At 41.3% G+C, this 17,763-nt stretch overlaps 1 protein-coding gene across 1 annotated transcript in view; it reads left to right on the top strand.

The window, feature by feature from the left end:
• The window catches only part of NPSR1 (neuropeptide S receptor 1), a gene marked incomplete at its 5' end in the record, with an annotated part of 28,050 nt that extends 10,340 nt beyond the window's left edge, over positions 1 to 17,710 (top strand). Inside the window, 4 exons of the mRNA XM_009867449.1 lie at positions 5,135 to 5,336; positions 13,264 to 13,340; positions 15,469 to 15,558; positions 17,493 to 17,710. Coding sequence (XP_009865751.1) covers positions 5,135 to 5,336; positions 13,264 to 13,340; positions 15,469 to 15,558; positions 17,493 to 17,710 — 587 coding nt within the window. The remainder of the gene's footprint in view (positions 1 to 5,134; positions 5,337 to 13,263; positions 13,341 to 15,468; positions 15,559 to 17,492) is intronic.
• Between the last annotated feature and the right edge of the window lie 53 nt (positions 17,711 to 17,763).

Below are 17,763 nucleotides of genomic sequence, written 5' to 3'. Positions count from 1 at the left end.
ATTCCTGCTCTAGCAACATTTGGACTCTGTTACAACTTTTCAAATGGCAAAGGAGCTGTGGTTTCAAGATTTATTATGCTGCACTTGGCCCTTGGCAGTTTTTATGAGCATTGTGTTAGCAAAGAATGAAACGACATTTTAAAAAATATAGAGGTTTTCATTATCTTCCAGTATTTTGAGAAGGTTATTATGAGCAAAAGCTATCCCTTGTTCAACTGTACTAACTCTAGGAGCTGCCAGAGCTATGTTGTCTATTTATTCACACCAAAAAATAACTTGGATAAAGGGTGCAGTACTGAGAATTCATACACTAGTTCAATAAGAGAACTTCAAAAGCTATAGCATATAAGTTTGGATTTGTTGTTTCTTACAATTTCATCTGTTTGTTGCTTTTACAGCACTCAGATTTATCCTGGCTGCTTAGCACTACAATTTAAAGAACGTGATTTCTTTCCTAGAGAGCCAGGAGTATGTTGCACTGAGTGAATAAACAGAAATAGCAGGTGGGGAGGCAGGGGAACAGTTGCAAGAACCATGAGGTCTAGAAGACATGCTTTAATCAGATGCAAATATCACTCTTATTTTGGCACAATGATGGCTTTCTACAGCCTGCTGTATTCTGAGGATCAGATTAATCGTTCTTTCTGGCCTTAAAAACCTATGGATCAATAACAGCTCAGGCATCAGAGCAGCTTCAGCATATGCTAAGGTCTGAAAATTTCAAATACTTGTATGAAGTTTAGCTTCATAGTCCCCAGCACACAGACTAACCTTTTCATACCTGGGTGGGGGATGATCTCAAGGTTTTCTCAGAAGGATCTGCATCTTTCACAAAGTCCTGCCAGGCTGGGAGGTGCTCAGAAACCTGCCACTGAGCGGCGGCCAGCTGTGGGACAGAACGCCTGACATGGCTTTTGAAATACTCTTTCAGTTATTCTGCAGGCACAGAGCCAAAAGAATTACAAAACTTTATCATTGGCGATAACACCAATTCTAACACCAATTCTGAGGCAACCTGTGGCAAACACTATTGTTTTTCTTCTTTCCAAAATGAAACACCCATTCCCCAAAATCCTTCAATCAAGAGACATAAAAGTTGTTTCTCCTCATTGCTTTTGAAAATTGTGTTTCCATGTAGTCTTGAAATATTGCTTTGAAAATGTCAAATAGTTTTGGTTTTTTTAAAAAATGTGGTTTAGTTACTAGCCTCAAGGCATGTTAAAACACATTTTCATGGCTTCTAAGAAAAGAAACTTCAGCAGTTTACACTCGCTTTGCGAATATATAAATGACCACAGAAAGTGCAGGATGTAGAAGAATTATACATTCTAATCCTAACACTTCCACAGTATGAGGCACCTAATTCAATAGCCAAAGGGGTTGTTAAAACAAATCATAAAATAAAGATCAAAAAGAAAAGAAACTGAGAAGTTGTAGCAGAAAACATTTTGTAAACATTTCACCATACTGAAAAAAGATATGCAAGCAGCATACAAATTAAACAGCAGGTTGACAACAGAACTGCCAAAGGTAAAGACAAAACGCCAGTAGGTGCGAACTGTCCCTTGAATGGCTTTGGCCTGCAAATGATGCTAAAGTCATAGAATCATAGAATCATAGAATCGTATCAGCTGGAAGAGACCTAGACGATCATCGAGTCCAGCCTTTGTCCCAGCCCTATCAACCTACTAAACAATGTCCCCCAAAGCAACATCCATCTATCTCTTAAACACTTCCAGGGATGGTGACTCAACCACCTCCCTGGGCAGCCTGTTCCAATGGCTGACAACCCTTTCAGTAAAGAAATTCTTCCTAATATCCAACCTGAACCTCCCTTGGCTCAATTTAAATCCATTTCCCCTCGTCCTATCACTCTCCACTAGGGAAAATAGACCAACCTCTGCCTCTCCACAATCTCCCTTCAGGTGGTTGTAGAGAGCAATGAGGTCTCCCCCTAATCTCCTTTTCTTTAGGCTAAACAGCCCCAGATCCCTCAGCCCTTCCCCATACAACTTGTGTTCTAAGCCCTTTACCAGCTTGGCAGCCACCTCTGTACCCTCTCCAGCACCTCGATGTCCCTCCTGTAGAGAGGGGCCCAAAACTGGACACAGTACTCGAGGTGAGGCTTTACCAAAGCTGAGTAGAGGGGCATAATCACCTCCCTGCCCCTGCTGACAATCCATTCCTGATGCAGGCCAGGATGCTGTTGGCCTTCTTGGCCACCTGGGCACACTGCTGGCTCATGTTCAGCCGGCCATCTATTAGCATTCCCAAATCCCTCTCAGCCTGGCAGCTCTCCAGCCACTCCTCCCCAGACCTGTAGCACTGCTGGGGGTTGTTGTGGCCAAAGTGCAGGACCTGGCATTTGGCCTTATTGAATTCCATGGAGTTGGCCTTGGCCAGTGACCCAGCCTATCCAGATCCTTCTGGAGAGCCTCCCTACCCTCAAGCAGATCGACTCTTCCACCCAGCTTGGTGTCATCTGCAAACTTACTGAGGGTGCACTCCATCCCCTGGTCCAGATCATTAATAAAGATGTTAAACAGGAGTAGACCCAGTACTGAGCCCTGGGGGACACCACTCATGACTGGTAGCCAACTGGATTTAACTCCATTGACCACAACTCTTTGCACTCAGCAATCTAACTACTTTTTTACCCAGTGAAGCGTATGCCCATCCAAGCCAAGAGCAGTTAATTTCTCTAGGAGAATGCTGTGGACAACTGTACCAAATGCTTTACTAAAGTCAAGGTAGATGACATCCACAGCCTTTCCTTCATCCAGCAAGCGGGCCACCCAGTCACAGCAGGTTTGTTAAACAGGACCTGCCCTTCATGCTGGCTGGGTCTGATCACCTGGTTGTCCTGCATGTGCTGCATAATGGAACTCAGGATGACCTGCTCCATCAGCTTCCCTGGGACTGAAGTCCATCAGATTGATCAGATTCTGGATCAGTTCTCTTTCTCAATTTAAAACATAATTTTAATATGTTACTGAAAGAAAGCAGAAAGGCACAAAACTGCTGTCACAGTGCACAGAGGTTGGGCGTGGAGCAAAGAGCATGGTGACGTGGATATGTCCCTTAGAAGAGTCAATGCCAGAGCTCACACCTGAGCTTCCCACTCCAACCGTGAGCATTAGTCTTGAGCAAGCCAGTGTGAAAAACTCTTCATTTAAAGAACAATGATACCATCAGTGTCCTGTAATACCCTTTAGAATACATAAGATTTTTCTTAGGATGAATGTATGATGGCAAGTGATGCTGAATTCTACCTAACATAAGGGATGTTTAAAACTAGAATAAGTGGACACTACAAGTAATGTTTTATAAAACATAAAATGCCACTCTTGCCCAACTGAAATTGCCCGCTTCTCTTCAAATTAAGGGCACTGCTATAGAGTGCAAAAAATAAATTATGTCGTCCAAGCATAATCTTGGAAACAGACAGTTGGGCCACACTGAGGCTTGTATGTATGTAGTTTAAGTAGCTAACTCATAATGGAAAAGCTCTTTCTGTCAGAAAATATTTTGTGAAACTTAGTCTTGAAACTCCTTTTGCTAAGTTTATTCTGTTATGCTTTGGAGAAGTTCACAGTTCTCCTTTTCCTGCACAATATTTATAGACTTAATCTAACTTTCTCACTTACGCAGATGTCATCAGGATTCCCTTAAGCCCTACATTAGCAAGACCATATTTTACTGAACATGGGTAATATTTAAAAATGAGCAGGATAAGTTAATATTTGCAACTGATGTTTTATAAAGCGTAAAATTACTTTTTTAATGTTTCTCCCACACACTTTCTTATTGCACTTTGAGCTTCAAGGAGGAAAGAGGTTGTTCTTCATATGTATAATTTAAGGTGATTTTTCTATTTCACACATAACCTTGGGTATTTTGTAGGACACTAAAATATTTTGAGACCAAAGCTTCCCAGAACAAAAAAAGAAATCTGCCCCCATACGTTCCTCTCACAGTCTAACTCAGGAGGAATAATTGCTGCTGGGAATCACTGGTACTACACACATCAGACCTTTTTCCCCCCACTATTTGGCTAGAGCTACCTGGATTTTAGCCAGAAGATGCAGATTTGTGAAAAAGAGAGCCCAAGGGCTGTGTGCTCCAACTTACTGATTTTTAGAAGGCACCATTTGGTTTCTCATCAGTTTTCCCCACTTGGCAGCAGAGGAGGCCAGAAGTCAAGGGGAAGCAGTAGCCTGAACCCCCCAAGTGTTTTGGGATCCTTCAGCTCCTGTTCTTCACCAGCAGGATCAGCTCGTCGATGTCTGTTGTGGCAGATAACTGAGCACCAACCCACCATCATCTCTCCTGCCTCATGGTTAGCAGTCCACCCATACTTTAGGCATATGCTCATCAACAGGAGGTGGGTTGGGTGCCAGCATGATGCAGAGAATTGCAGATGCCCAGGCTCTCCATGACCACATTTCTTTGGGTTGGTAAAGTTGCAGCCGGAGTTACAGGCAGCTGGTTGTGCAGTTTTATTCCAATCCTTCTCTTCCCTGATATGAAATGTTTTGCAAGCCTTCTCACTTCAGCATGTACCAAAATGTTTAATTTCCATTCTAAGGAGGACATTTACCCCACCAGTACATCCAGTATGGTCTAACGTAGTTTATGTTTTAAGTAGCCTTCCACAGTCTCAGCCTTCCTCTCTTACCTGTAGCACAAAGGCTCCTTCTTTCTGTCTCTGTGTCCTCCCACTGACCACCACTTTGTAGTGCCAGGGCAAGAGCATGCAGTAGAGGAGACCTGCTGTCCTCTGCATCCCTTCATGAGCCTGTCTTGGTGGCATAGAGGAACCATCTACATCCCATGTTTCTAACTTGCTGACCCTGATCAGTGCCTTTCTCATAGCATTTCAGACTCAATGAGCATCTTTAAATAAAATACGTAAAGTACAAGCCCATAATGACATGACCTCTTATTGTGATAAAGGCATGAAATCCTCATTCTCCTCTGCAGTCCTTTCAACATCGGCTGGCCTGGCTGCAGCCCAAAATTCCCTTTCTTCTCCCACCTTCCTCCTCCTCCTTGCCTTTCCATCAGAACGGCTACGAGGGGCCCATAATGCCACGACCCCCATTAACACCATCTGTTTAACTCTGTTGCACAGAAAGACAGGCGAAAGTTCTAATCGGAGTGGCCTGGAGCCTCTCTTTCCTGTTTTCCATCCCGACTCTGATTATTTTTGGGAAACGGCAGCTCTCCAATGGGGAAGTGCAGTGCTGGGCTCTTTGGCCGGATGACTCTTACTGGATCCCCTACATGACGGTGGTGGCTTTCCTGGTGTACTTCATTCCTCTCATCATCATCAGGTAAGCCTGAAGCGCAGTCCACAAGCTCCTGGTGAAAGCCGTTAAGTGTGCAATCAGCTTAATGCTTTAATTTCTACTCATTCATTGCAGTTGCATTTCCACACTTGCCTTATAGCTGCTTCAGTTTTTCTCGTATAATGCACAGGTCGCTGTACCCACTCTGGTTACTCTCTGTGAAATAAGAATTGCCAGAGACCTTTTCCCTGAAAAAAAGGATTTCATCTCTAAGTGTATCTAATTACACACAGCTTCAGGCTTGAAATGTATCTTCAGAAATGTATGAATGTCCAGCTATTATACAAAAACGTAGTTTTAATAAAAGAACAGGAACCCACACTTAACACTAATTAAAATAAAATTAACTTAAAGTGCTCTCAAGCATCATGGTACTAGAACAGTGTTTCTTCACCAGGATTGGAAAGAAATCTCCAGGCGCCTGAAGCTGCCAACCACTCCTAAAATACGAGCAAATAAAATTCTACCTGTTTCGTAATGGGAAACCTAAGTTGCAGATATTTGGGACTCATTTGCCCAAAATCACAGAGATGATCTGCAGCAGAATCTGTTTTAAACTGAAATCAACGAATATCCCAGACTGTGCTCTGTTATCTCCCTGCTCATTAGCACCCCAGGTGAGAAGGGCTGAAATAAACTAAATAGTAAATTAGTGAAATAAGCCAAATAGGAAAGACCATGTCATGATCTATTTCCTTTCCAGATGAGTCATGCCTTGACAGTTTTTACTTTAAAAGATTAAGTTCTGCAGTTTCTAACAGCAACAGGTTTATCTCTGACAGAATGAAAACCACACAGTGCTTGAACTCATCCAGCTAACTTTTCGAAATGGATTCAACATTGACTGGTGTTGCTCCCTAGAGAAAAGGGACAAATTTATTCTTTGCTCACAACACATCAGTTTGCTAAAGCTTCCCTTTTTTTTGCGTCAGATTGCACAGATATAACAAACAAAATTTTGAAAAGTTCTCCCTAAGGGAAGGACATGATAGTAGTGGGGGAAAACTAGTCCCAGATTGTCCAATAGCACTTCCTTCCTCGACAGCATCATTTCTTTGTGTGTTTTCCTGTCTCTTAAAATCAGCCTAGTTTTAAATAAATCACAAAAATATTCTTGGGAATATACAAATGTGGATGGATCTGCAGCTCAGCACCAGCAGCAAAAAGAATAAACATACTAAGAAGAGACAAAAAATAGTTTAACTGTGAAAAGAAACGGCACTACAAAACGTTGAGACTGCCTATTACTGTGAGAGTTTTGTGACAAATTTTCTCAATCAGGTAATTTTATCCAGCATCTTAAGTGTTTTAGGAAAAAGCCCCACAGCCTGTCCACTTATCAGTCTTTCCATATGTGTGAAACATCTCTTTCACAGTCAGACATAGAGATTTGGATGCTTTCTATTACAGATTAGCCACTCCTTTTTACATGGCATACTCACTTGTGCAGCAAGAAAAAGCAAGTTACATCACAGAGCTGCTGACGTAATACTCTCCCCCTCCCTGCCAAAGGGAGACATTCAAACCAGCTCAGCTTTTTTAGAACATTTTTCAAGTTTCAAACAACCAACTGAAGGTTGCAACTTAGCAGCTGACGCATCTGTAAAAACATCTGTCAACATAACCTCATGGTGTGACATCGATTTTGTTAAAATTTCTTGTCAGTCCAGGAGTCTGAGGTTGATCCACCTGATGTGGCTGCAGCATATAAATACTCTGGTAAGCAGTTTGCAGTTAAAGAACTGCAGGAATGGCTAGTAGTGTCAGCAGGCACTTGAATTCCCTTTAAAAGCTTTGTTCCATTGATGCACATTAGGTTTGATGACAAATGAGATGCTGTTTCATAAGGGTTCATAAAAGTTTAATTATAAAATTTAAAGGTGTTACTTATTAAATGAAGGAAGGCATTTTGTGATTTTTTTTTCAATTTAATGGCCTTTAGGTGAAGATGTTGTTAAAACAAAGGCCACAACATAATGATGGAGTGATCATCCATAAATATGTGACTGAAAAGTCAAGGATTGCTATCTAAGAAGCCAGGAGCACGAAAAAAACAGGAGCCACCCTTGCTGAGGAAGTGAGGCAGGGTGTGCACAGAGAAAGATCTTTTCTGCAATAATTCATTTTGTTTGCACAGCTACTTTATTTTCTCTGCTGAAGCACTCCAGTTTAGCTGCGTGGCAGGTGCCTGACGCAATGTGGGACACTGGCTGGCGGAGTTAATTCTTAATTAGTTCTGCTGCCTGAATCTGCTGAAAACCTAACCTCCAGAGCAAAGCAGCTTCGCTGATGAGAGCACTTTTTCTGGCACATTTCATCTGAAGTGCATACAAAGGCTAAAATTTTACTTTTCAGGTGCAGGACTTAATTCCACACTAGATATATCACTTTGGCTGAGCGGTTTTCACTTGCTACAGTCCAGATACCATCATCTTTTAATCTTCTCTCATCCATCTCACAGCACTCTCGGCAGAGCTGATTTCACATGTTCCAGACGCAGCCTTCAACTAACTCACAGGAGTTTTGTTATTCATAACACTGCAGCCCATGGAATGAATTATTTAGCTGATAACCTCATGCTCAGCCTGGAAAAACCTTTCTCGGACGAGCTCATCCCCCAGATATAGTGTGAGTAAACCCTATAGACTCCAAGCCAAACATGAACCAGAGGAAAACAACAATCTGTCCCTTTTTCTTTTTTTTTTCTTTCTTTTTTTTTTAAATAAAAAAGCAGTCTATGATCAAACCTACAACTCCGGAATTGGAGTACTCAGGAGGTCTGTTCCCATCCTTTCTTCCCAACTGGAGAATCAGTCATCAGTTATCAAATATCTTGTAGTTTTGTGCAGAGTGGTTTTTTAATCTGATTATAACACAAATGAGCAAGACCTGAATCATGAGAAAGAAAATAAAAAGCTGTGATTAGATTTTAAATCCAAGTGTGTGGTTATCTTTGAGAGCTGGAAAAAGGGACAATATTTGTTCCTTTCACGAAAAAGCTCCACTCCTCCCCAATGTCTTAGTGATGGACAGGGAGAGCCACAGATCCTGCATAAGGCTCTTCTTTACAACACTTAAAAATTTGGCCTGTTCTTCCTTCTTATTTAGACAAATCTACCACTTCTTTTCTTTCTTTTTTTTTTTTTCTCCTGCAATTGATATTGCCACCTTACTAAAACTCCAGAAAATTCAGAAAACTGAATTATCTGCAGTAATTAGATCTCTTCTACTCTTGGACGATTGTCACCAGCTACAACCAAAGCCTTTTCTCCTACACTAAGCAAAGTTCGAACTGTATCCATGATACCTAAATCCCTCCAGGGCATTGCTGGACAGAGGTTAAATATTGGTTAAATCAAGATTATAGACCTCTTTCTTGCAAATATTTGCATCTGACTGCCTCAGATCCTGTGATGGGGAGACAGGAAAGGTACTGAGTTTCTGTTCTGTATTTCTACGCTGTGTGAAACTCCATTCTGGCAGTTGAGTATCCAGAAATTCAGAGTCTTTTTAGCTGTTCTTCATGACTGATAAATATATTTTCTATATTGTAATCTGATCCATGTAATACATAGACATTTGTCTAATATAATTCCAAATTCAGTTTAAAAAAAAAAAAAACTTGCAGAAATTCCTCTTGAAGCACAGAGGAAAAAATATCCATCTGCTGTTTAAAATCAAAACTCCAAAGAGAACATTTGCTTTGCAGCAGGAGAAAAATAATTAGAAGGGAAAAATCAGAATCAGCAAAAAGGAAAAACATGGAACTAAAATGAGGGCATTGCAATGAAATACAAAATAGATTAAATAAAAGGTATTTTTCTGAATTAAATCAAATAAAGGGAATAGAAATAGCATTAATAGAAATACTAAAAGTCATTTTTTGAGCTTGATTCAACAAGCACTACCATTTTCACCTGCAACTTCCATTTCTAAATGAAAAAGCCTCACTCTTGCACATATGTTCTAATCTCTGCCTGTCTATTCCCTTACCCATTACACATGCGTACAATGGTTTGTTCAGACGAAGTTACATATGCCTTTTGTCTTTGGATAAATAGTGCTGCAAATTAGCCACCATAAAACCTAACGCAGCTGCATCACTTTGTACAAATAAAGCATGAGGAACAATAGACAATGCAGGATGACAAATACAAGCAGTTAGCGGGGAGCTTACATGTACATTTTTGCCCTTGTAAAGGCTCATTTTACTAATGAATACCGAGGCTGGGATGCTATCATACTGCATTAAAAAAAAATAAATCTGTGTTTAAACATGGGAAGATCAATAACTCACGATTGTTAATATCGATGTATAGGTTTACCAGAACACACTTTATTTTCCAATATGAAAGTAATCTAAGAATTAAAAATAAATATGGAGCAGGAGTACTCACAGTAGCATTTGTATGAATAACTCTAAGTCAGTTATTTACATGGACAAAGAATGCTGTAATTACCAATGGGGTCAAATTAAACAACACCATTAGCTAATAACATGCTACAGTGAACATGCATCCTAGTCCTTCAGAATTTGCATCAAGTTAAATTGCTTTTGGAGATGCAATGAATTTAATTTGCTGAGTTATATCCACAGCCTGAACCATCTTGCATCTTATCAGGGCTAGAAAATTCACTGTATTTTCAGATCAACTGCCTGCTCTTTCCACCCTGTGGTCTGAGCAGCCTGAGCAGCTCCTTCTCAGAAAGGCTTAGATTATTTTTCCATCCAGGTTTGACTGCCCCACCTGAGCTCTCTTTTCATTTTCTTTAGTCTCTTACCTGCAAATAATGGGCCACCACTACTCTTAATATTTTAATACCACAGTATAGATGAAAATAACTACTAGCCCCCAAGAATCCTGAGTGAGGGTTGGAAGATCAGTGCACTGCACACTCACAGAGGAACCTGGCAACATCTGGACCTAATGAACTATCCATCGTATCTCCCAGTGTTTTCAGTGGAGACAAGAGGAAGCAGTCATGTTTCACGTGTTAGAAAATGAAGTTTGTGGCAATGATAGGCTTGCCAAGCTCTTACATCTTGGCCATGAAGGCTGAGTCAAGAGGAATGAACCAGATTATGATATGGTGAGAATGGTGCAGGCTGTTGCCAAATACCCTCCTGTCCATCTGAATACCAATTGTTGTCTGTCCTGCTCTACTCTGCCAATCTGCCACTTCATTTTCCACCAAGTGGGAATTTCCTCCCACCCTTTGAGCTGTCCCCAACCTCCATGTCCTCCTCCAGCCACCTTTTACAGAAAGAAAGAAGCTACAAATGCATTCTGAAAAAAAAAATCTTCTTTTCCCTCATAAGCAAAATACAGCTACTGTTCCATAAGTGCTCTCTTTTAATTTTTATGGCTTCAAATCACACACGCAGATGCCTTTTACAATCTTAAGCTTTGGATGACTGGAAACTCCAGTTTGTTAGCTCCATGCCAGCATAACTGGGGTAAAAAAAAAGGACAAAAAAGGAAAAGGAAAAAAGAAAAAAAAAGAAAAAAAAGAAAAAAAGTGAAAAGGGAAAAGGAAAAAGGAAAAAAAAGAAATACCAGTCACTAATAAGATCTGAAGTCCCAGAGAGATCAAACCATAAAGGCATAATTGTTGTCGGTAAAACGGTTGCTGGGAAGTGTACCTAGCGTGACAAGTGACTCCTCTTTCCTGACACTCACCCTGAGCAGGTTTGCACCACCTCTGGTCCAAGCCATAGAGAAAACGATCCACCTATAGAGAAAAGAAAATCCACTATACTGACAGCACTTGAGAAGCCACTGGATTAAACCAGCAATTAAACTTTACCTTGGACTTCTGAAAATTCAAAGGAAACATATGTGTACCTCACCCATGAAACACCAAGCAAAGATGACAGCTGCTGTAACTGCAGCTAGTAAAAGAGATGTTCCTACCAGACTCTGCAGCCAAGAGGGCAGGATTTCTGAGGTTGGAGGGAAAGCAATGAGGAGCCTGACTTTATAATTTGATCCTGGTGGCACATGGCTGGAAGTCAGGAATCTGAGTATTTTGATGATGGAGTTAGGTTCCTTCATCCTGATCCTTGGCAACTCTGAATGTGTCCTGCTGGGCACATGAAGGTCTGCGTCAGCGAGGATATCGTTTCAACTGCAAATAGACAGGTCAGGCTAGAAAGAGCAGGCTCAGGAGAAAACACAAAAAGGACTTTTAGGAGCTGCGGAGATTTTCTTGAGATGACAACAATTATCATTATAATATATTCTTATTCACTGAAGCAATCAAAGGAGAAACATGAATTTTCTCCCATTGGCAGTACAAAGTACAAAGGAACTCTCAAGCTTATCAGCTGATAAAAAAACAGGTTCTTGAAAAGTCAGGAGATAAGAGGAAAATGCTCAAGTCAGCTGGGAGCCGTGCTGGATCTTTGAAGGGATTATGGAGGGCAAGCTGGAGAATGTAAAACCCTCACTGGGCAAGTGGGGCTCTGCTGCACAGCTCAGATTGCATGTTGGATTTCCAGCTCTCACTCATTGAGTCTGGAAACCAGAGGGCTCAAAATTCCACAGAAAGGAAGCCTCCAAGGCATACAAATACTGCCTTTGCAAGCCTGTCTAGGAATTAAGGGTGCTGTAGGAGAGGCTTATATACCGGTCTGAAAGCTCTAATAAGAGTAACACCTCTTCTGATAATAAAAATAAACTGCGTGACGGTAAGACATATTTTTGTCTCTATAAAACAGCCTGAAACAAACTCACTAGCTGTGCTTTTTTCATAGAGTTACCATTCAGGTTTATATAGCAATTAGTGGTCAGGGTGCTCCAGGCCCTCCAAAACAGCGTGCAAACAGCACATGACAACTTCTGTTATGATGCTTGGGTTTTTCATCAGGAAAACATATCAACCCAAGTGCATTGGCTGAAATATTCTTACTATTTTTGTCTTCCATAGGAGACTGAAAGGGTAAAAACCTGTCAAAAGCATGCTTTTGCTTAGTGATTTTAGCTCCACGTTATGCACGCTTGCAGGAAAAAAGGCAGACAGAGCAAGGCTTCGTATTTTTTTCAAGTAAAGTTCTGAAAAGCTAACATCCACATCCAGGATGTGAGTTCAAAGAGCTCTTCAGCTTGAAGGAATTATTTTTACCCATTCTATATAAAATAAATACAATTCTGGATTTGTTATCACCTATGGAAATGTCATAACTGCAAGGTCATTTTAGAGTAGGGCACTTTTCATCTCTCTCATTAAAAGTATATGCATAATTCCCTCTAAACACACAAATTGTGGTGGATCTGGTCTTGAATCATATAACTCTTCCCATCTACCAAACACTTCTGCCCTCCTCAATTTCAGTCCCAGGATCTTGAGCCCCAAAAGTGAGAACCACAGTATTTTATTGCATTTCTCATGGATCTCACCCCTGTCAATGTCTCTACAGTACCATTTTGTTTTTTCACTTCATACTCATGATGTAACACCAAACCAGAAGCATACACACAGACAAAACAGCTCAGAACCCTTGCTTCCCCCATTTCAGGGCTAGTGTCCTGGGACTGGTACCCAGGCAGATTTGGTCTTGGCTACCTCAAAACTGCCAACAATCTCTTGCTTGTGAGATCTTGATCAAATGGTTGCATTCCTCTCAGCCTCAGATTTGACGTCTGCAAAGCCAGGACAACAACAACTTCCACGATGAAAACTCTTCAGATCTCTTTCTAAAAAGTACTATGAGAGAGTTATATTTTTGTTATTATTGTTTTCATTATTGTCATTATTTTTGTCATTATTATTATTGTTGTTATTCCTGTGCAGTTCCATTATCTCTATGAGCTCTTTACACATAGGTAGGTGTATTCACAGAGCACTGCTGATGGGATGTCAGTTAAATTTACCATCCCTCATAATACCAATGACTCTTTCCTTTCCGTAGTGTCATATACTCAATTGTGATCCGAACCATCTGGATGAAGAGCAAAGCTCAGGCTGTCATCATGTCCAGGTGCCCTGGTGAGTTTCACCATATGTGTCTCCAGCCTCATGATACGAATCCTGCCCATCCCCCCAAATATGGGACTGCCTGGCTATGTTGCGTTCCACTGGACTCCAATCGCTGTGGTGGGAAGGGTGTTTCTGTAATTGCTCATTCCTAACTCTTTTCTACATTATTTATCTTCTTTCCTTTGACAATATATCCCATTTAGAAAAAATGATGGAAAAGATCTGTGAAAAATAATTAAAAAGTAAAAAAAATCCTTATTTTAGAACTTAGAATCCCTATTCCTAGAAGGTTGCCCATTTCCAGAATAATTTTTTCTAGTATATACTTATATAACACTTTTGCTGTGTTTACACATGGCCTTGCAACTCTGGATTTTGGTCAAGATCAGAAATTCCTGGCTATGGAAAGCCATAAAATGAACTGAGCTTTCCACCCCAAGATTATAAACATTTTGGGACTGTTCTGAGCTATTTTAGCTAAGAGCACAAATCATTTCAGGCTCTTTCCTTGTCAGCTGCTTTTCTATGAGTTATGAAGAAAAGAACATTCATTTACGCCAATATGTTTTACAACCCAACTGTAAGAGCACACAACAAGTTGGTGCAGCTAAGTGATGAGTGGAAACACACCAAACTGTGGGGGCTGCATTTCTGGAACGTGTCTGAAGCAGGATCATGTCTGGTATGGAAGGAAGTGTTCTAATGTGATGTTGCACACATTCAGATATCCTTATGTCACAGCCTGACATCTGTCAACTATAATCACAGAATCACAGAATGTTAGGTGTTGGAAGGGACCTCTGAAGATCATCTAGTCCAACCTTCATCCCAGCATACCTAACCACTACACCATGGCCTCAAGTGCTAGATCTACTTTTTTTCTAAACACCTCCAGGGTTGGTGACTCCACCACCTCCCTGGGCAGCCTGTTCCAGTGCCTCACCACTCGCTCAGTAAAGAACTTCCCCCGAATATCCAATCTAAACTTACCCTGACGCAACTTGAGGCCAATCTAAGATTCAGTCCTCCTTTGAAAACTTGAGAAGGACTGACTTCTAATGATCTTGTCCCCTTGACACAATCCGTATTAACTAGTCCTAAAAATAAAAAAGTCACTGCTCTCATTCAAGAGGTATATTCTGGTTTGTAAATCAATAAGTGATTTCCGGTAATATTTAGTATGGACTAGTTTCAAGCTTTTAGGTGAGATGTTTGACTGATAACAAGCTCACATTAATTTTATTTATGGGGTTTTTTCCTTACAAATTACACAGCATTGATATGCTGTTTTTATAAGAGGTGCAAAAAGTCAGGTACACAGAGCTATTTCCAGCTACATTAATTAAAATTCCAGCCCTAAGTTTGGACTGCAAGAGTTTAAAGATGTTTTGATGAAAAACGACCTTCTTGTGTATTCACTATGGTGAACCTAATTATTCTGACCCAGCAACATGAACAGCAAATTGACATTAATAATGAAATCAGGCATATTACTACAATCATGCTGGTACTGTTATTCAAATATTCTCAGAGACATTAGTGTGATTTCAGAGGAAATGAGATCAACCAGCCTTGGTATGAGACTGAATAGGATTTGCTTCTCAATTCAAGCCACACTTCATCTCTGAAAATTCAGTCTAACAGCATTTCATATTTCATTACTGAGTCAACAGGGAGAGTAAAATGCATGACTGATTATCCAAAGCATCAAAAAGAGTAAGAGATTAAGGGAACGGAGTATGTAGCTTTGAAAATCCTTCAGATTGAAAAGCAGTTTGAAGTGAGCACGTAGTCTGTTTTGCCAGGTTGTTTCTTCTCTTTTCTTCATTATAGCTGCCAGTTCCTTTCAGAAGATGCCTCCTTTAACTGGTTGGCTTTTGTAGCTGTGATGGTTTTTATTAGCTTGATACAGCTGGGCACACAGGTAGTGGTTTTCCCAACTAAGTGCTCAGGGCCAGGAATACCTAACTGCCACAACCTTCCAGGAAGATATCTCCTGATTGTATTTCCTCTGTTGATTTTGGGTGGGTCAGGATTTGAGTGTCAAGCTAGCTGGAACCGTTGAGCCCCTCCCTGACATGAGGGATGTACGGGCACCAGCGCTGCTCTTCTACTACCTGAATTGTTCCTTCCCCAGGTGGCAAAACCTCAGCTGGCTACACGAGTCATGGGTTCATATCCAGAGCGAAAGTGAAAGCAATCAAGTACAGCGTCGTAATTATTCTGGGTAAGTGAGAAGCCCCATAGCTAGGGAGGATGCTGATATTAGGAAGCTGGTCTTCCTCAGCTCCCTCCATCATCAACAGATAAAGCATGGCAGATGGCTCAGAGAAGGAGTTTTACTTAGACCCCTGACTTGCCTTCTGATGTTGTCCTTTCCCTCTCCTCTGGCTGATAAACTCCTATTTTAGGCATCTGACACAAGTCTCAGATGAATCATAGAATCGTTTAGGCTGGAAAAAACCTTTAAGATCATCAAGTCCAATCATTAATGCAGCACTGCTTAGTGCACCACTAAAGCATATCCCTGAGCACCACATCTACACAGCTTTTAAATGCCTCCAGGGATAGTGACTCAGCCACTTTCCTGGGCAGCCTGTTCTGAATTGTATGCACAGCCCCTCACTTACGTAAAAAAAATAACGTGGGAGGCATTGGTTAGAAAGAACAAAGGAAGGTCACCTCCTTCCCATCCAGGCCGCCAGAAGACTTGGCAACAGAGTTGTCTTTTAGGCTTAGAGACCACCTATGTCATGTGAGGTGCTGAGGTGTTGCAAGTTAGAGGAAGAAGAGAGGGATGCAGAGCAATTGAATTTGATGGCAGAAGCCTCCTGCCTGCCGAGGTGGGAAGAATGAGTTCTCCTTTCCCGACGGGGCAGCAGATGACTCAGTGGAGGTGTCCTCTGTCTCCCAGGGAGATTACATTATCCTGATGGAATTAGGAGGCTGACACGCTATCTCAATAAATAAAGGCAGCGTCACACAGGGCTTGTGATGAGCTGCCAGGGATAAGCAGGAAGGCGACCAAAGTTATTTGCTCTCAAGGGCTGACAGCCATTCCCTACCACTGAAAAAGAGATCACTCCTTTTTCCAAAGCCACATACAATTTGGATAGGATGAAATTGTGATAATAGCTCCTGCTGAGGGCTGTAGCTCACTGTTTAGTGGTAGAATCTGCAGACATAAGAGAAGCCAGCGTGATTCACACTCTTCAGAAGCCCAAATCAGCTTTGCTGCGTCTCAACTTTTCTGTGTGGCACTTGGAGAAAGCTTTTGTCAGAAACAACTACTACTGCAATGCCATTAGATGTCAAGAGACCACCTGGCTGCTCAGTATTTCAAAGAACCTTGATAGTATGATCTACAGCTTGGTTGAGTGAACTGCTTGTCCCATGTAAATCTTGACTCAAAAGCCTTTTGTGAAAGAAGATGACACAGAAATTTTGCTAGGGATACATTCATTCCCTATGCCTGCAGATGAAGGTAGATCTGTGGCCTTTTGATTTCTACCACCTCTGAATAAAAGCAAGGGGTAGGGAGAACACAGTCCTCTCTTCCCTTCTCCAAATTCATCCCTCAAATCACAGTAGGGGGAATCAGAGAGCCTTCTTGTGTGCTCCCCATGCACAGCATCCCCAGCCAACAGGCCGAATGACATGTTGGTCTGCTGTCATGTTATGTGGAAGGGTGTCGTTCTTTACTCCTGGGTGTCTAAAAGCCCTTTTTTTATCAGGTGGCCATGCCAGGCAGCACTGTCACGGAGAGGCAGGTTGGTGGTGTGGATGTTTAGATTGGCTGCTCACTCAGGGAACCATTAGAAGAGCACTTCACTATAACTGATGATGCTTTAACTGGCTACCTATTTACCCTCTATGTGTTGTGCAGTGTTCAAGAGTGCCTCAATATGTCTAGAGGGAGCACTCTAAACACTTAGAGTAGCACACATAATCTATTTTATGGGCATTAAAATAAAAATAAAGCGAAATAAAAGCACAACCTAATAACAATTCTCTTAAACAAAATGCTGAATAGGGAGAGATTTGTTTTTGCATGAGCAAATATTTATGTGTTATGACAGTGTCTCTGTGTGCATGCGATTACCTCCCTAAATATCTGAATTAGCCAATGTCAAGCTCTTCCTGTCTCTGTCTCCCTTCCAGCATTTGTTCTCTGTTGGAGCCCTTACTTTCTTTTTGATATCCTGGACAACTTCAACATACTCCCTGAGACCAAAGAGCGCTTCTACGCGTCTGTGATCATTCAGAACCTGCCAGCCTTGAACAGTGCCATCAACCCCCTCATCTACTGCCTCTTCAGCAACCGCCTCTGCCCCCCTTTTGAGTATTGCTCCTTTTACTGTCGCTCTGACTACCTCTAAAAAGAAAGGAAACATGTAGATAAACTCCCTAAACCAACCATCTATTTTAATTC

Source organism: Apaloderma vittatum, unplaced genomic scaffold (assembly GCF_000703405.1).
Source record: "Apaloderma vittatum isolate BGI_N311 unplaced genomic scaffold, ASM70340v1 scaffold9494, whole genome shotgun sequence".
In the NCBI taxonomy this organism is placed as follows: Eukaryota; Metazoa; Chordata; class Aves; order Trogoniformes; family Trogonidae; genus Apaloderma; species Apaloderma vittatum.
This window is presented reverse-complemented; position numbering and strand designations above follow the sequence as displayed.